The 18,830-nt window shown below is 51.5% G+C and overlaps 2 protein-coding genes and 1 long non-coding RNA gene across 4 annotated transcripts in view; 2 read left to right on the forward strand and 1 right to left on the reverse strand.

Moving 5' to 3' along the window:
- LOC128064758 (uncharacterized) overlaps nt 1-16,575 on the reverse strand; it is a 60,933-nt gene extending 44,358 nt beyond the window's left edge. Inside the window, exons 1-3 of one of the 2 annotated variants that reach the window (XR_008201017.1) lie at nt 16,526-16,561; nt 13,856-13,936; nt 2,209-2,478 (exon numbers count right to left, since the gene is read on the reverse strand). This is a non-coding gene — a long non-coding RNA (uncharacterized LOC128064758). Of the gene's footprint in view, nt 1-2,208; nt 2,479-13,855; nt 13,937-16,525 lie in introns of those variants that run through there. The other variant, XR_008201016.1, reaches the window with a different exon arrangement.
- On the forward strand, nt 1,531-14,222 carry LOC128064757 (polyunsaturated fatty acid lipoxygenase ALOX12). The gene is made up of 14 exons (XM_052657690.1): nt 1,531-1,665; nt 2,243-2,444; nt 3,754-3,835; nt 3,939-4,061; nt 4,179-4,282; nt 4,540-4,700; nt 5,531-5,674; nt 6,463-6,672; nt 10,446-10,532; nt 10,738-10,907; nt 11,408-11,529; nt 13,531-13,631; nt 13,753-13,923; nt 14,043-14,222. Exons 1-14 carry the CDS (start codon nt 1,531-1,533, stop codon nt 14,220-14,222), a joined length of 1,992 nt encoding a protein of 663 aa, XP_052513650.1.
- Nucleotides 16,576-16,862: 287 nt separating the features above from the next.
- Nucleotides 16,863-18,594, forward strand: RNASEK (ribonuclease K). Its single transcript, XM_052658195.1, has 3 exons — nt 16,863-17,056; nt 17,755-17,831; nt 18,206-18,594. Exons 1-3 carry the CDS (start codon nt 16,979-16,981, stop codon nt 18,345-18,347), a joined length of 297 nt encoding a protein of 98 aa, XP_052514155.1. The 5' UTR covers nt 16,863-16,978; the 3' UTR covers nt 18,348-18,594.
- The last annotated feature ends 236 nt before the right edge of the window (nt 18,595-18,830 follow it).

Raw genomic sequence — 18,830 nt, forward strand, 5'->3', positions numbered from 1 at the left:
CTGTGAGCCAAATGCTTATAAAGACTAGGGCCAAGAAGACTTGGGTAGGGACCAGCAAGAGGCTTCCTGGGTGGGTGCTAAAGCTTGAGTCCTGAATCCTCCTCCTGACAAAGTCCCACCGCTGCTCCCTGGTTCCCCAGTTTCTCGCTCTGAGTGCCAAAAACGACCAGGAGACAGTGGGGGTGGGGGGATGTGTTTCAAGTGGGATAAAGACAAGGGGGAAGATGAAAGTAGAACTTCATGACTAATAAGAACTTTACACCTGAGTCTTTTAGCAGAAAATTGGATTCTTGTGGGGCAAGCAAGCACCAGGGTCAGTGAGGCCAGAATAAAAATGTACCTGGAACATATAGAAGAGAAAGAGGCTGCATTCATTCTGGAGGGACAAAGTCCATGGGAATCGCCCAAGGATGCTGGGTCCCTAAGTGGCTCCACATTGCACCCTCACACCTGGGTCCCTAACATTCTCTGCACCCACTGTGAAGACAGGAGAAAAGGAAGCACTCACTGCCCTGCCTCAGTTAGGCCTCCCTCAGTATCTGAAGGGGTTGGCAGGTGGCGCTAGCGGTAAAGAACTCATCTGCTAATGCAGGAAACATAAAGTGATGCGGGTTGGATCCCTGGGTCCGGAAGACCCCCTGGAGAAGAAAATGGCAACCCGCTTCAGTATTCTTGCCTGGAGAATCCCTGGGACAGAGGAGCCTGGTGGGCTATAGTCCCTAGGGTCCCAAAGAGTCAGACACGACTGAAGCGACTTAACATGCATAGCATGCAATATCTGACGTGTATGTGTGTGTGTGGGGGGGGGGGGGGGGGTGTCCTAACCCAGCCATGTTTGACGAGGTTGGGGGTGGGGTGAGGGGCAAGTCTCTCAGCCGTTACTTTTCCAAGTTTTAGGCAACCTGGGGAAACTCTGGTCATTTATTGAAGGACTGCGCCCAAATCAGGTAGCAATCAGAAACTGAAGACTGACTGGGCTGCACTGGGTCCGGAGAAGCCCACTCTCCAGGAATGCCCCAGCGCAGCCACCCAGGTCGACCTTCCAGGGCTCGGCCCACGGTCTTCCCCAGGTCCCAGCCCACAAAAGCAGGGACTTTCTCCTCCGTTTGGAAGACCGACACACTCCGTCTTCCTTCGAGCTCCCCAAAAGTCCCGCCGACCTCGGGGAGTGTCCTCGTCCTGCTCCCTTCAACGCCGAGGCCCCTGACCTCCTCGGGAGGAGGAGAAACCCGGGCACATCCGTCCTCTCGGCTTCCCCCGGGCCGCGGTCCCTTTATCTCCCTCGCAGCTGCGCTCGGGCCGGGAGGCGCGGCTCTTCCCCACAGCCGGCTCTGCGGCGGCTCGCAGGTTCGGGCTAGTCTGGGGCGGAGACTGGGAACGCCAGAATGTGGTGAGGAGGGCGGGGACGCGAGCCCATCTTTAAAGGCCCGGGACCGGCCCTGAGGCGCCTGGACACCTGCCGGCGGCCCCGGGCGGCCTCGAGAAGCGCGCACGAACCCGGCTTCCCTCGCTTCAGCCGCCGGGGCGGCCATGGGCCGCTACCGCATCCTCGTGGCCACCGGGGCCTCGCTCTTCGCCGGCTCGCACAACCGCGTGCAGCTGTGGCTGGTCGGGGCGCGCGGGGAAACGGAGCTGGAGCTGCAGCTGCGGCCGGTGCGGGGCCAGGTCAGCGGGCGAGCCGGGACGCGGGAGGCCGGCGAGGGGGCGGGATAGGGGGCGAAACGACGGCAGGACCGTGTCCGCTGGGGCTTTCAGGTGTTGGGCCGCCGGTGCCTGGGCGGAGGGGATCGGGAGCCAGGGTCCAGGCAGGGCGCATACCCTTCTCGCTCCCCGACGGCCCTGGTCCTCACAGCCTCCAACTCCTTCTTCAAGTGACCCGTGCCAGTGTCAGTAATAGGATCTGAAGTCAAGCAGGATGCTCCTAGTAAGGAGGGCGCGGGGGGAGCTCAATTAAAGGACCGATTGAGGTGCTGATGCTCAGACATCAATTCAAGACACTGCGAGCCACACGCCGGGCTCCCTCATTCTGCCGGTGCGATAGGGGTGAGACCCACCGCGCAAGCGTTCGGAGGCAGAACGAGGAATGCTGTATTTGGAGGCCTTGCCAACCGAGGCTCCACAAAGGTCCCCTCCTCTCTTGTCCACCCCCCCCCCCCCCCACCGCATTACTTACCCCCCACCCACCCCGGCAAAATGGCCTTTCCTGGAACCCTGCTACTGTCTCTGGGTTTTGGTCCCACAGAAGGAGGAGTTTGAGCACGAAGTTCCGGGGGACCTGGGGCCTTTGCAGTTCGTGAAGTTGCGCAAACACCACTCCCTGGTGGACGACGCGTGGTTCTGCGACCGCATCACGGTGCAGGGCCCTGGAGCCTGCGAGGAGGCCGCGTTCCCGTGCTATCGCTGGGTGCAGGGTGACGGCGTGCTGTGCCTGCCAGAGGCCACCGGTGAGGGGCAGTGTCGAGAGGAGGGGTGTAGGTCCTGGAGAACAGATGGGAAAGGAGGGGGGTTGGAGCTGAGAAAGGTCAGAGGGCCTTGAGGAAAGTGAGCGTTCAGCAAGTTAAATGTGGGGAAGGCAGGACACTGGAAAGTTATAAAATACCAAATTTATACACAGGAAAAAAAAAAGCTGCAAGTGGAGCTGGACAGGGACATAAGTTCACGTGTAAATCCCACCCTCCAAGAAGATGAGGGCAGGGGATGGGAGTCGCAGCGATGATGGGAAACAGAAGCACCGAAAGTGCCGAAGTAAAAGCAGACAGGAGATCTGTATGGGATGAGGAACAAGTTGGGGCAGGGCAGGTACAGGTAGCATGTGGGATAGCGGATGGAGGCGACCCTGAGAGGAGACAGTGTGGGAAATAATAAACAATGTGACTGGGAGAGCTGGTTTGGTTGGAAAAACACGGAAGCAAACCATGAGGGACAGGGTGCACACTGACAGCGGGCAGGGGTGAATGAGGACAACCAATACAGAATCTGTTATCATGGGAAATAGTAAGAGAGATGATCACGGAGGAAAATGCAGGCCAGGGCAAGTAAGGATAGAAAGACATCACTTTGACACTGGTGAATAAACATGCAGCTAAGAGCAGGAACAAGGTGATAATAGACTCTGAGGGTCTCAGCAGAGTGAAGTCAGAGAAAGAAAGCAAAGAGCTGTTCCTCATAGCTTTCCAGACGGCTGAGGTGTGGCAGGTGAGGTTCAGCACATATGAAATTAACCAAGGCAATATATAGAAGAAAACAGGTAAGGACATATGGGTGACTAAGACTTTACCCCCCCCACCCTTTTTTTTTTTTTTTTTGGCTGCACTGCTCAGCATGTGGGATTTTAGTTCCCCAGCCAGGGATTGAACCCGTGCCCCCCGCAATGGACTTGCAGAGTCTTAACCACTGGACTGCAAGGGATTCACAAGATTTTATCACCTTAATTACAGTGATTTTTCCAACAATAGATACTGATGAAATAGGATCAAGCGGGGAAAGGCGAGTTAACGGACAAGAAAAGATGTCAAACATGAGATTGTCTCAAGGCAAGAAATGAGGGTTGAGATTAACAAAACCCAGAGTACACAGTTGGCAATGACAAGGTAAATGTGTCTCAGAAATCAATGGAGTGATGCAAGGCCAGAGATAAAAGCAACAGAGCAGAACTGAACACAGGGCCCATGACTGCTGAAAGGAAGATGAAGACAAGCGGGGGAGAGCCCAGGACCACACAGACTGTGGCCAACTGTCTTAACATCTCCACAGCCCGCCTGGCAGGAAACAATGCATTGGATGTGTTCCAGAGACATCGAGAGAAGGAGCTGAAAGAAAGACATAAGATATACCGGTGACCACCCACCCACAGGGCCTCTCAGTGGTACCCCCTTCCCTGACCCCACCCCCACTACTGACCTGGGCACCCTTCCTGAAGCCTTGTCCCCATTTCCTAGGTGGGCCACCTGGAAGGAAGGGTTACCCCTGACAATAGCTGCAGGCTGTGAGGACGATCTACCTGCAAATATGAGATTCCATGAGGAGAAGAGGCTGGACTTTGAGTGGACACTGAAGGCAGGGTGAGAACAGGCCTGGAGTTCAGAGTGGTGAAAGGGCCGGGAGATCTAAAAAATGGTGGTAGATGGTGAGGGGCTGAGGGATGGGCGAGTGGGTTCACACCTTGATTCCTGTCCTAGGGCTCTGGAGATGGTCCTCAAACGTGTTTACACCCTCCTGAGCTCCTGGACCAGTCTGGAGGATTTTGATCTCATCTTCTGGGGCCAGAAGAGCCCCCTGGCTGGTCAGTGGTTCCCCAGGTCTCTATAACCTGTTGATGGCCTCTCCTGATGTCCCGACCTTCACACTCCACAGTCCCTCATAAGTGTTTCATAGATGAGACTATATTGTGCTGGGTCATTTCTCAGAGGCCTCAAGATGAAAAGATAGGGACTGGATATGGGGTGGTCACATGCCTATATTGCTGGGGTAGGGCCTGGAAGAGGGACATCCCGAGTGTGTAAACCTCCTCCTCCACTCCACTCCACCCCGACCCCACAGAGAAGGTTCACCAGCGCTGGCAGGACGATGAGTTGTTTGGCTACCAGTTTCTCAATGGCGCCAACCCCATGCTGTTGAGACGCTGCACCTCTCTGCCTTCCCGGCTGGTGCTGCCCTCGGGGATGGAGGAGCTACGGGCCCAGCTGGAGAGAGAACTCCAGGTATCCCTCCCACCCTGCACTGTTCTCACCTTGGCAGTGCAGCCAGAAGTGATGAAGGGGAGGGACCAAAGATGAGTTGAGGAAGGGAGGCTGTGGTAACCCTTGGTCCAGACTCCAGTGCTGGAAAAAACTAGAGGTGATACAGTATGTGGGGAAAACTCTGAGGAGCTCCTAGCATGGAGGAGAAGCAGGATGGATCCCCAGGGTACAGACAGGCTCAGTGGTGTTACCAGGGACAGTGTCGTCTCCTGGTTGATGTCAGTGCCCTGGACACCAGTGTCCAAAGGGAGGAAGAAAGATGGAAAATGTGCCATCAGCAGGGGAGAACTGTGGAGGTTACCTGGGTTTGGAGGAGGTGAGCTGCATATGAGGATGATGAGCGAGGCCAGATGTGAGCGTGTCATGGGCATGTGTGCACTGGACTGGGCAGCAGTGCTGGCAGCGGATTCCTTGACACAGGAGGTGAGTTTTGGAGAGGGAGTGAAAGAGCGTCTGCTGAGCTGGTAACAGCTGAACATAGGGAGCAGGTCACTGCAGGATGGTGGGGTAAGGGCCTGGCCATCTGGACAAGGGGCCAGCGTGCACACTGGACTAGGCAGGCCCATTTTGAAATCGGATGTGCACAAGACGTCTACCTTCACTAGGCTGTTTGTCACTTAAAATGAGAGGAATCAGGCCAGATGCTCTGGTTCTGCCAATAAGACTCCGTAACTGACACAGGATGATGGCAAGAATCAAGATAAATATCTTGAAATGTGTTCCCCCTTTGCCCCTGCCCTCTCGGGTTAGACTTTAAACTCAAAGGATGGATACATTCCTCCTTTCCCCAGAACGGTTCCCTGTTTGAGGCTGATTTCATCCTCCTGGACGGAATTCCAGCCAACGTGATCCGAGGAGAGAAGCAGTACCTGGCTGCCCCCCTCGTCATGCTCAAGATGGACCCCAGTGGAAAGCTGCTACCCATGGCCATCCAGGTGAGGTGCCCCAGGCACCCCCTCCCAACTCTGCTGCTGTTCACCTCCACCTCTGCACCTGAGGACCCAGCCCCTTGCTCCCAAGCTCCATCCTCACACAGTGAGACCTGTCCTCATGTCACTCTGCTTACAGCCCAGTTTTTCCTGACTTGCCCAACTGGAAGGACTTGTTCAAGAGTCATAATGGCCTTTTGGAGTTCTCATCCTATACCCAGTGGTTCTCGAACTGCAGTGTGCCTCAGAATGACCTAGAGGGCTTGTTAAAACAGTTTGCTGGGTCCCAGCCTGAGATTTTCTGATTCAGTCTGTCTGGGATGGGGACTGAGAATTTGCTTTTCTAAGTTCCAAAGTGACGTGGATGCTTCAAGATTGGAAACACATTTTAAGAGTCACTAATTAATCCCTCAGTCCACTCTCTTTTCTCCCACTGTTCTCAATAGTCAGTTTAACAAACCCTGTCAATTATCTCATACACCCAGCTTCCCCTTCCATCTCCCACCATAACTCAGACCCCCATAACGTTTCTCCCAAACCACCATCAGGACCTCCTCACTGGACTCCCTGCATTCAGACCCCCTGCATTCACCCTGAAGACCATGATGGGTGCACGGTGCCACAGCAGTAAGAGGCAGGGTGGAAGGGGCCTCATTCTTCCTCCTCCTAATCCTCTAGATTACAGCCTCCTGGGTGGCAAAAATCGTACTTACTCATCTGTTTCCCCAAGATGGCTGACCATAAGGTCACACAGAAAGTGGGAATTCAATGAAGGCTTAATTTCTTTTTCCCAGATCCAGCCTCCCAGCCCCATCTCCCCAACCCCACCACTGTTCCTGCCCTCGGATCCTCCACTCGCCTGGCTCCTGGCAAAGACCTGGGTCCGAAATTCAGATTTCCAACTGCATCAGCTCCAATACCATTTGCTCAACACCCATCTGCTGGCTGAGGTCATTGCCGTGGCCACCATGAGGTGCCTCCCAGGGCTGCACCCTGTCTTCAAGGTACCACCTCTACCCTCCACGTCCTACTTCATTCAGACCCCAAAGAAAGGAAACAGGCCAATATCATATGATACTGCATGTGTGCATGCTAAGTTGCTTCAGTCATTTCTGACTCTTTGCAGCCCTACGGACTATAGCCCACCACGCTCCTCTGTCCATGGGATTCTCCAGGCAAGAATACTGGAGTGGGTTGCCATGCCTTCCTCTGGGGGACTTTCCTGAACCAGGACTTTTACATCTCCTGCACTGGCAGGCAGGTTCTTTATCACTAGCACCACCTGGGAAGCCCCATCATATGATATTATAGCAGGAAAAAATTTTTATCACTTTGTAAAAGAAGGGAGAACAGAAGGAAAAAGACTGTATCAATATTTTGAGACTTGTGTTTTAATTGAGTCACTTAACATTTCTTCAGGACATATTACAAAGGAACCCTCTGAAATTCTCAGATCTGACAATCTAGCAATGGGCCGAGAGTATAGCCAGAATATTGCCAGTAAAACAAAAGCCTTGTTCCTGCCTTAGTAGATTTATGATTTAGCCAGAAAGACACATGGTGCCCACAAGAACTACCCAGAGAACAATACCTGGACCTAGAATTTGAAATCACGAGACAGCTGGTAAACACTAGAATATTGATGGAGAACGTTCCACCCCAACTGAGAGTGCTAAGTAGGAACAGAGCAATAGGCGAGGAGAGCGGCCCAACAGGGTGCTTATCCCAGCCCAAGAGAGAAATGGAGAAAGACATGTGTTGGCAAGGTGGTGACAAGAATTAAAAAAAAAAAAAAAATCAAGGACTTTCCTGGCTGTCCACTGGTTAAGACACCACACTTCCACTGCAGGGGGTACAGGTTCAATCCCTGGTCTGGGAATTAAGATCCCACATGCCACATGGCTCTAATCATCAGACTTGGGGAAGGGAAGGAACAGTAGCTGCAGCAAGCCTGGGTATCAGAGCAGAGACAGAAAAGTCAGAGGTCTATGCTTCTACAACACTCAAGAGCCCAAGGGTGGGTGTGGGAGACTGACCTAGAAATTCTGTAATTTTATAAAAGAGTGAGCTCAGCATCTACTGCTCAGCTGACAGCAGCAACATAAGGCTCATGCTTGCTTTAAAATGTCCTCAAAATCTTGATGACATTTTAGATATAGGGAACAAGGCAAAAGGGACAAACCTGCATACGAACATATGCATATGAAACAAGCATATGAACCAGAGCAATTGTCAGAAACAGGAAAGCCAGGAAAGAAGACAGCTGGGAAGTGAAGATGAGATTCAGTTTGAGGTTCATGGAATTGGAAGTGTTGGCAGGACACACAGGTGAGCACCTGGCAGGGAGAAGGACTGAACTGTACTTCAGCCGGGGGCCCGCCAGGTCCCTGAAAGCCTGGCCAGCAGTAGCTGTGGCCTCTTGGGAGGCTGGGGAGGCACCGACAAGATGGAGTCCAGTGTGATGAGCAGAATCTTGGATTTTACTCATCTCATGGTGCTCCTGCACCACTATCTTCTGCTCACCTTGGATAGGCTAAGCCTCTTTTCACACTGAAAATATCTCCCCTTTACGAGTTGAGCCCTGTGCCCACCTGTCTCCACTCCCAGAGCAAAATCATGTCAAAGAGCTGCACTGTTATCAGCACACACAGGAGAGCCAAGCCGGCCAATGTCCCAGTGGTGATCTGTGCAGGCTCTGGATTCAGACTGCCAAGGCCTTTGTACAGGTGTGAGCTCAGTGTCCTCATGTCTTAAAGGGGACAAAAGGAACACCATCGTGGGGCTGCTAAAGGATAAAATGACCTAATAGCATGACACAGGCTAAAAGCTAGAAAAAAATTAGTTCTTGCAATTTTTGTTATTATTACCTTTAGGGGGCGGGGAGCTGGGCTGGGTCTTCATTGCTGTGCACAGGTTTTCTCTAGTTTTGGTGAGTGGGGGCCACTTTCCAGTTATGGTGCGTGGGCTTCTCACTGCAGTGGCTTCTCTTGTTGTGGAGAACGGGCTCTAGGGCAAGTGGGCTTCAGGAGTTGCAGCTTGTGGGCTCTAGAGCTCAGGCTCAGTAGACGGCTTAGCTGTCCCCCTGACATGTAGGGTCTTAGTTCTTGGACCAGGGATCAAACCAGTGTCCCTGAATTGGCAGGCAGATTGTTAACCACTGGACCATAGAGGAGGTCCCGATTATTATTAAGAATTGTTTGTCCTCGGGCTTCTCCTCTCAAGTGGATGTTGGGCTTTCTATGACACTCAGCAACTTTCATGAACTTTCTGAAGTTTCAGCCCAATGTAAGCTGCTTTGACCTGCTGACCCCATAGTTCTCTCTGGCTCATTCTGTCTCCAGCAACAACTACTTAGATAAATACCAACCCTTTGTGAAATCTGTACATAAACTGGGTGGAAATGAAAACAAAATAGTCTGAGATAAAAAGAAATGCATGGAAGATCAGGTGGCCTTTTTTAATAGCTAAGGAAAAGTTATTTCTTGAAAAGCTTGCAAAATAGAGGGAATCTAACTGCCTAATTTGGGGTGGGAGGAGATTTGATGACAGCCTCTCTGCTGCCCTGGTGGCTCAGCTGGGAAAGAATTTGCCTGCAATGCAGGAGTCCTGGGTTCGATCCCTGGGTTGGGAAGATCCCGTGGAGAAGGGAACAGCGACCCACTCCAGTATTCAGGCCTGGAGAATTTCATGGACTGTATAGTCCGTGAGGTCGCAAAGAGTCAGACATGACTGAGCGACTTTCACTTCACCTCTGCTGCTTACACAGGTGACAAAGTATGGCTCCTCCTCACTGAAGGTACCCAACTCTACCCCTCAAAACCTGACAGTGAAGCAACCAGGGGATAGAGGTGTGACTTTGGAAATGAGCAGAGAGACTAATTTAAACTGTGAGGATGACAGAGTATAAAAGCAAATCAGCTGTGGAGTAGGAAATGGCAACCCACTCCAGTATTCTTGCCTGGAAAATCCCATGGACAGAGGAGCCAGGTGGGCTACGGTCCATGGGGTCGAAAACAGTTAGACATGACTAAGTGACTGAGCACATCAGCACATACTATGATTTAAAATGGTTGTTTTCTTTTGTATTCCTACTAGAAGAGTCTGGGACTTCCAATGCTTCCATATCCTTGCCAATATGTTTAGTCTCTTTAAATTCTGACCTTATTAATAAATGTGTAATATTTTTAAAAAAGCAAATTAGGGGCCCTGGTGGTCCAGTGGTTAAGACTCCTGCATTGTAAACCCTTGCTTACAATGCAGGGGCTGCAGGTTTGATCCCTGGTCAGGGAACTAAGATCCCACATGCCACACAGCCAAAGAGGGGAAGAAAAAAAGTAAAAGCAAATCAAAAGGGGCTGATTCTCAAAGGCCACCTACACTCCAGGTGGAAATCATCAAGATAAATAACAGCTGCTACTCAAGGGCATCACTCATGTAAGCATCACTGTAGCCTCCTAAGACAAAAAACAAAAGACCCTATAATTAGCCACCGTTATCACATGAGGATAGGAGATGAGAAAGGTCAACACTTAGAGGGTCCTATACCTTGGACAAATATAAAATGACTGCTGAAGTGAAAGCCAGGTCAGCGTGGCTGGAGAGGATGATGACTCACAGAGGTGACAAGATCATGAGATGGCATGATCATAGAAACAGGAAGAGACCAGCCTGTCAAGGGAGGAAAGCGCCAAGAGAAGAGAAGGCCATCATGCTGCCTACAAGGAAGGACCTGAGCATGTCCCCCATAATCGACCCCCTCTATTCTCCCCCATCCCAGCTCCTGATGCCACACATCCGCTACACGATGGAAATCAACACCAGGGCACGGACTCAGCTCATCTCAGATGGAGGCATATTTGATAAAGTAAGTGGGGCTGCATCACTGCCTGACTTTCTACCATCTCTTGCCACTTTGAAGATCCCAGACCAACCTGGATAAATGTCCTGACCCTTAAACCTATGAGCCCTTTATATCCATGTCTCTAAAACGTGAAAACCCCACATCTGAAAACCCCTTATATACTGTGCACTGGCTTCTTCCTCAAGGCCTTGCATCTCTCTTGTCCCAGGCTGTGAGCACCGGTGGAGGGGGCCATGTGCACTTGCTCCGCCGGGCCCTGGCTCAGCTGACCTACCGCTCCCTCTGTCCTCTTGACGATCTGGCTGATCGCCACCTGCTGGGAACCCCAGGTGCTCTCTACGCCTGTGATGCTTTACGGCTCTGGGAAATCACTGCTCGGTGGGTGAGGGCGAAGCCAAGAAAGGAGTCGGTGGAGGGGTGAGATGGGGAGAAGGCGAGTGGGGCTCTGGTCCCAAGGTCAGCATGGGGCAGAAGGAATATGAAAACAAGAAGGTCCAGACAGGAGAAGCAGAGGAAGGGATCCTGGGGAGAGATGAGGAAGGAGTGATGGGTGGGGTCTGAGGAGCAGACTGGGGACAGAGAGCATAGATTGGGAAAGCTGTGGATGCAAAGGCTGAGGGACCTGGACAAATCAGCGGTTTTGTTAGAAAGAAAGGCTTTCAACAATGTCTGGGAATGCCTAGAACTAAGGACCCACGTGTCCTTCCTCTCTAGGCTATTTTGTAGAAACAGCTAGGAGTGACCCAAAAGGCAGGCCTAGAAGACTCTATACTCAGACACAGCAACAGTCAGCTGGCCAGAGACCATGGAAAAGTGTAGAGGTCAGAGGCCGGAGCCTTCTCCTCTTAAGGAGCTCACCTCCCTTCTCCCCGGGGCAGGTATGTGGAGGGGATTGTCCACCTCTTCTACCACGGGGATGACGTTGTAAAAGGGGACCCTGAGCTGCAAGCCTGGTGTCGGGAGATCACTGAGGTGGGGCTGCGCCAGGCCCAGGAGCGAGGTGAGATCCCTCCCAGAGATGGGAGCTCCTCAGACACTCTGCCCAGAGCAGAGTCTGAGTTCAGTACCCCGCCCGCTCATCACACCCTCTGCCCTCCACACTTCAAACATCTTAATACCATTTCTACCTCCTAAGACTCAGGACAATTCCCAATGCCCATGGATCAGCCTCCTCAAAGACCCTGGCCATCATCCTTCACTTTCACCCCCTCCCCTAACCTGCCACAGCATGGCACCCCCCAGGAACAGTGGGGGATCTTCCCAAGCCCTGCTGGGGTTCACGTTCTCTCCTCGTGGCTGTCTATACCTTCCTGAGGATATAAATGGGAAGAGTTTTCCACCAAAGTCCATGATGACCCCTTCTGTTTTCCCTCTTCTCCTGCCTCCCACTGTCCAGCACAAACAAAGAAAGTCCAAGCCAACTGCACAATGACCACAGTGCAAGGTCATTTCTAGATGTAAACACAATGTTCTACAGGCTTTGTATCAACCCTGAAGTCAGTGCCCCCTTGGGGCTCATGTCGCTTTGGCCGATCCAGCCTCCCCCACAATCAAGTCACTGCCTTTATCACCCCTACTGGCATTCTACCCTCTGGGGAAGAAGCAGCCTTTCTTGGCTCTTCCTGGCTTCCTCCTCCTCTAACACACATGGACCAGCATGGCCTGCTCCAAATCTTCCTTCCGTCCCTGTACCTCACATTTCACACTGACATCTCGGCCTCTGTGAGGCAACTACAGATATTTACTGGGGAGCCGCTATGGCCAGCCTCTGGGGGTGCCGTGAGCACTAGTCTGACACTCGCCCTCAAGAGGGAGCGTCCCTCTGGAGCATCAGTGGCTGCACCACCCCCCTTCCAGGACCAAACTTTCTCTGCAGGCTCCCGGGAGACCCCTCCTCCTCTCCTTGGCCATCTTTTCCCCAACCAGCATCTACATTTGGAAAATGAAAACAAACATCCACATGTCAACTTTAGCCTCCAATAAGTGCTTCTCATTCTCTCTTCATCCACTCTCCCTCAATTCTCACAGCTCATTTTTGCCTCATTTTCTCAGCAGACATTTTAGAAAAAAATGTGCTAAAATAAAAAGAAACCTGAGATTAGCAGTTAGGAACCCAAGTTCAAGGTCAGCCTCTGCCTTTTCCCAATTACCACAGTCCTGTTGTTTGTTTAGCTGCTCAGTCGTGTCCAACTCTTATGAGATGGCCCAGTCTGTAGCTCACCAGGCTCCTCTGTCCATAGGATTTCCCAGGCAAGGATACCAGAGTGGGTTGACATTTCCTTCACCACGGGATCTTCGCCACCCAGTGAACTGAACCCATGAACCCACATCTGCATCGGCAGGTGGATTCTTTATCACTGAGCCACCAGGAAAGCTCTTCTACAAGCAGTTTAATCTCTTTTGTCTTTGATTTTTTTTAATCTATAAAAAGGGAGTGTTACATTTGTTCACCTTAACTGGCAGGATTACTGGGACTCTGAGCCCCCACCTCCACCATAAATTGAGTGGCTTGAGCATAATCTTTGCAGAAAGCCTCTCTTGCCTGTGACATTGTAAATCTATAACTTTGCTTATCTTTCATATTATAAATTAGATACCTGCAATTCCCTGTCTGAAAACAGAAGGGAACATCCCTAAATTCTCAACTGTTTTTTGAGGCAAAGGGTTTCTGATCACTCAAACCTTTTCAGCACCCCCCCCCACCCTTCCAAAATAACAATAATTGCTTATTGGAAGACTTATTCCATACCAGGTGATTAACTCATTTATAAAGTAGGTATCACTCACATTTTACAGGTCAAGAAATTGAGGTTCAGAGAGGTTAAGTAACCCAACTGTATTACTTGAGTCTGAGTTGAAGCCCACGTCTGATGCAAATATACTTGAACAAATGAACTAAACAAACATCCATCAATTCCAAAATCTAGACATCTGAAGACATCGGCCTTTATTTCTCTCCTCTCAGACTGTAGCCTCTAAATCCTGTTCCTTTTCTGCCCAGGTTTCCCTGTCTCCTTCCAGTCCCAGAATCAACTCTGCCATTTCCTTACCATGTGTGTCTTCACGTGCACTGCTCAGCATGGGGCCATCAACCAGGGCCAGGTATGGAGCGCTGAAAGCCCAGATCCCTGAAGGCAAGTGTTTGGACTTGGGATGCCCATGGGAGAGACGGCGGTTCAAACCCTAAGTACTAGGATCCTAGGGTTGCAGTTTCTTCCCCCAGCTGGACTGGTATGCCTGGGTCCCTAATGCCCCATGCACAATGCGGATGCCCCCACCCACCACCAAGGAAGATGTGACAATGGCCACCGTGATGGGCTCACTACCTGATGTCCGACAAGCCTGTCTTCAAATGGCCATCACGTGGCATCTGGGTCGCCGCCAGCCAGACATGGTAAGAGAGGACTCTGGGGAAATGGAAATGACAGTTGGAAGGGAACAGCAGAGTAGGGCAAGGTTCTAGGTGTGTCTGCCTTTGAACTCAAAACTGACTGATCCTTTGTTCTTTCTTAGGTGCCTCTGGGGCATCACAAAGAAAAGTATTTCTCAGACCCCAAGGCCAAGTCTGTACTAAATCAATTCCAAACAGATCTGGAAAACTTGGAAAGGGAAATTACAGCCCGCAATGAGCAACTTGACCTGCCCTATGAATACCTAAAGCCCAGCCACATAGAAAACAGCGTCACTATTTGAGCTCTAGGGCGCCCCCCATGGGCAGACTGCAGATCAGCTATGGGACTGACAATTCCATCTTGAGTTTCAGTTCAGTTCAGTTTAGTTCAATCCCTCAGTCGTGTCCGACTCTGCAACCCCATGAACTGCGGCACGCCAGGCCTCCCTGTCCATCACCAACTCCCGGAGTTCACTCAGACTCACGTCAATCGAGTCGGTGATGCCATCCAGCCATCTCATCCTCTGTCGTCCCCTTCTCCTGCCCCCAATCCCTCCCAGCATCAGAGTCTTTTCCAATGAGTCAACTCTGTGTTGCTGTTCACTTGCTAAGTCGCGCCTGACACTTTGCAACCCCCTGGACTGTAGCACACCAGGCTCCTCTGTCCTCCACTATCTCCCAGAGTATGCTCAAATTCATCCTGCTGCTGAGGTTATTTCCTTTCCCAATTAAACCACCTACATCTGTATCCTATGAGCCCAAGGGCCTTTGCAGGCGTGCAAGCTGAGTCACTCAGTCATGTCCAACTCTTATGCGACCCCCATGGACTGTAGCCCACCAGGGTCCTCTGTCCATGGGATTCTCCAGGCAAGAATACTGAAGTGGGTCACCATTTCCTATTCCAGGGGATCTTCTCAATACAGAGATCAAACCTGCATCTCCCGCACTGGCAGTTGGATTCTTTACCATTGCACCACCTGGGAAGCCCCTAAGGAAAGGGTCTGATAATATGTTAGGTTTTGGAGGCCACACTGACTCTTGTCACAGCTATTCAATTCTCCTGTTGTAGCACAAAAGCAGCCACAGGCAACGTGTAAATCAATGTGACTATGTTCCAATAAAACTTTATTTACGGACAATGAAATATGAACTTCTTGTGTCACAGAATATTCTCTGTTCAGTTTAGTCAACCATTTTAAAATGTAAAAAACACAACAACAAAACCCTGTGGATTTTCGCCCTCAGGGGCAGTACCTGCACCAGGGTGCCCCTGCAGCAGCCTGAGGTACTGACCTTATCTGAGAAACATCCAGAGAATGCTAGGGAGTGGGGGGGATGGTAAGGGAGGGAGGGCGGGGAAGATTTCTTGGAGAAACCGACAACCTCAATTCATCCTCCTTTCCCAGAAGCTTGACTTCACGCTTGGTGGCCAACTTAAAAATTCCTGACTCTACCTTGGCAGCTTTCCCTCCACCCGTTTCTCCTATTCATACACCTACCCCAAAGTCCCTGCATGAGAATGGTGCTTCTAAGGCAAAAGAAAAACTTTCACTCCAAAATGATGTCCTTCCAGACAGTCTCAAACAAAAGAGACACAAAATACAAGTCTGAAGGTCACTTCCTCAGGAGCTTCAGTGCCCTGGGGTCTCTAAGTGTTTCCCAAGTTCCAAGTTCTCTTTCAGGATCCTTTAAAGAACAATATGTACAAAATAAAGGGGAAAATATCACAAAGTTATGCTAACCACTGGCAGTGTCTGTCTGGTTCTGGGGTCTTGGGATCAAAATGACCCCTCTCAATTATACTATGACCACTGCCCTCACTAGAAAAGGTACAAAAAACTCAGTGAAAAATTATGTTCTTCAAACACCACTATTTCCCTGAATAATGTCTATAGACCTGTTTTTCACCAGTGCTGCTGCTGCTAAGTCGCTTCAGTCGTGTCTGACTCAGCGACCCCATGGACTGCAGCCCTCCAGGCTCCTCCGTCCCTGGGATTCTCCAGGCCAGAGTACTGGAGTGGGGTGCCATTGCCTTCTCCGTTTCACCAGTGAGGTATACAAAATTTTTCTTTGGAAGGTATATAATCTATTCATATCTTTAAAATCTTGGACTCTATCATGTTCAAACTTTCCGTTTTCTCGCTTACAGTAAGGAAGAAAACTGACATTTCTGTGCACTTATTGCCTTCTCCAGCACACTTGGCAGGGCCACTCACCTTAACAGTTTGTTCACTGAGTCCGCTTCCCCTGGACTTTTCCTAACGCCCATATTTTTCCTGGATTTGGTATCCAAAACTCTTCAGTATTCCATGTTTGGTAACAAAACGTTACTTAAGGATTTCCAAAGCCAAGAACTCTCAGCAATTTTAAAGCGTTCTAGCCACGACAGCACGCCTGGGCTTGGGAAGGGGTTGCCATCTCCTTTTACCGTGTCAGAGTGTCTATTTCAAACGGTATGGATGAGTAGAGAGGAGACAGAGGCGTTCTCTCGGTGTAAATCTATCTCAATTACCATTTTCCCAGCGCAGAACACCACTCAAGACTAAGGTATCTGAGACCAAAATGACATAATCCTCGGCTGCTGACAGCCCATCGCCAAGTTTACCTGGAGCTCCGCCAGAGATAAACGCTGTTCCAAGACGGGGCTACCCATTCTTCCTCGTCACGTGACTTGACAAACTTGGTCACGTGATACCCTGGCTCCTCCCATTCCAAACTAGAGAGGGGGTAGCCAAGAAACCGGAGGACTTTGCTCCTACAAAACTCGCGCCCCAGTTATTGATTCATATTGGTCAATAATGGACTCTAATTTGAGAAACACCGCCCTTCCCCTCGGAAGTCCCGAGAGGACCCGGAGGCTCCAGAGTTCTCCGCCTGGTGCCTCCCCCCCGGCCCGATGGTTGAGGCCGGAGGCCACGCCCCCTCGTTCTCCCTCCGTACTCTACGTCCTCCGCAGCTCGAGCCCTCAAGTCCCCCTCTCTTTTCCGAGCTCCTAGGGCCTTCCTCTCACCGATATCCTATCTGGCCCATATCTAGGCGATTCCCAACTCCTTTCTTCATGGCGTCGCTTCTGTGCTGTGGGCCCAAGCTGGCCGCCTGCGGCATCGTCCTCAGCGCCTGGGGAGTGATCATGTTGGTGAGGGGACTGCCGGGCGACTACCGGAGAGAGGGCCTGAGGGGCTCAATGTCGGAGGGCTGGAAGGCTAGGAGACTCCAGGCCTTGAAAAGCAGCAAACAGGCTGGGGGGGTGGGGGGTGGTTGATTAGCCTCTGGAGAATAAGACAGAACTGGATTGAGAAATGAGGATTTGGAGGGGAGAGGGGAAGCTGGAGCTTGGAATGGGAGCCGGGGCTGGTAAATCTGGAGTGTACCCTCAAGGTAAGAGGAAGGAGATCTAGGTTCTTGAGAGATCCTTGAGCTGAATAGAGGGCAGTGGGGAGAGGGACCGCTTGTTCCCGAAATGGATAGGTAGGCCTTATTTCCTCAGGACTCTACCCGCTCTACTAAAGGGAGAAATAATATGGAGAAGTGCCGATTCCCTCTACCCCCCTCTTCGCCCTGTCCCGTGATAATGACGCCTCCAGAGAGGAGGATAACCAGGGTTCCTGGGTTGTTCACTATTCCTGCCCTTGCCCCAACCACGTCTTCTCTGTGTCACCATTCAAGCTCTATTCCAGGTGACCGGATTCCAGATCCGGGAACAACCATCCCTAATCCCAGCTCATTCTGGTAATTCCCAGACCCAGATGTGGCAACATTCGAAGTGGGAGGAGTTCAGGCAGCGACCAGGTCAGTTGCCTGAGTTAAAACAACCTACCCTTTCTCTTTTTTCAGATAATGCTCGGAATCTTTTTCAATGTCCATTCTGCTGTGTTAATTGAAGACGTCCCCTTCACGGAGAAAGATTTTGAGTAAGTGGAGAGGCAGGGGATGTGGTCAGAATTGGGGGCGGAGAATCGCAGGAGGCGAGACACTTGGGCCGCGGTGGCTGGGAAACTGGGTGCTCTCTCTAGCACCCAGGAACAGTCTTGGGAGTCAGACCTCAGAGACCATCCTAAACCACCGCTTTAGATGTGGCTGTTAAGAATTTTACTGGACTTCTCTGTGCCTCCGTCCACCCCTGCAAAGTGGATGCTATAACAGAACTCTCCCCCAAAGGGTTATGAAGATTGAATAAGATAATACACGTTAAAGCGTTTAGAACGGTACAGGGCACATAGTAAGTGTTCCGTAAATGTGTGCTGTTAATGTTTCTGATATTTCTCTGCCTAATCCCCACCCCTAGGAATGGCCCCCAGAACATATACAACCTTTACGAGCAAGTCAGCTACAACTGTTTCATCGCGGCGGGCCTTTACCTCCTCCTCGGAGGCTTCTCTTTCTGTCAAGTTCGGCTCAATAAGCGCAAGGAATACATGGTGCGCTAGAGCACGGTCGCGCTCCCCCTCTCCAGCCCCCTCCTCTATTTAAAGACTCTCCCCACCAGGTCACAGCCCCCTGCCTCCCATTCTGGTGCCCTCTGCGGACTAGGTTTTCTTGGCGAGAGACTCAATCCCTTGTTCTCCAATCTCTGGCGCCCGGCTTCTGTGGAGGGAGGTTGGGGTTGGCCGTTCCCTATCCCTCCGGCCCTCTCGCCTCGTCCCGTTCCACAATAAAGAGAAACTGCTCTCTTAAGACTTGTGTGTGTGTCTGGGTTAGGAGGCGGGTACCCGGGCTAGAGGTCGGTCTCCAAATAGGGAATCCCGACCCCTCGACGGAAGTGGAGTGAAACCGGGCCGGAAGTGAGGCGGTGTCTTCCACTCTCCTTCCCGCGCGCCGAGGCGGCCTAAGTAACCGCGGCTGGTGAGGCCGTGAGCGCCCGAACTGGAGCCAATCAGCTGCGGGAAGGGGCGGGACTTCCTGCGCGGGGG

Source organism: Budorcas taxicolor, chromosome 19, assembly GCF_023091745.1.
Source record: "Budorcas taxicolor isolate Tak-1 chromosome 19, Takin1.1, whole genome shotgun sequence".
Classification (NCBI taxonomy): domain Eukaryota; kingdom Metazoa; phylum Chordata; class Mammalia; order Artiodactyla; family Bovidae; genus Budorcas; species Budorcas taxicolor.

What these genes read in the sequence shown, in the direction of transcription:
- LOC128064757 (XM_052657690.1), top strand. Translation starts at nt 1,531, where the DNA reads ATGGGCCGCTACCGCATCCTCGTGGCCACCGGGGCCTCGCTCTTCGCC. An exon ending in TGCTACCCATGGCCATCCAG is followed by an intron (nt 5,675 to 6,462) that starts GTGAGGTGCCCC and finishes TCTTTTTCCCAG; the next exon opens with ATCCAGCCTCCCAGCCCCAT. An exon ending in ATGGAGGCATATTTGATAAA is followed by an intron (nt 10,533 to 10,737) that starts GTAAGTGGGGCT and finishes CTCTTGTCCCAG; the next exon opens with GCTGTGAGCACCGGTGGAGG.
- RNASEK (XM_052658195.1), top strand. Translation starts at nt 16,979, where the DNA reads ATGGCGTCGCTTCTGTGCTGTGGGCCCAAGCTGGCCGCCTGCGGCATC. An exon ending in CCTGGGGAGTGATCATGTTG is followed by an intron (nt 17,057 to 17,754) that starts GTGAGGGGACTG and finishes CTCTTTTTTCAG; the next exon opens with ATAATGCTCGGAATCTTTTT. An exon ending in TTCACGGAGAAAGATTTTGA is followed by an intron (nt 17,832 to 18,205) that starts GTAAGTGGAGAG and finishes CCCCACCCCTAG; the next exon opens with GAATGGCCCCCAGAACATAT.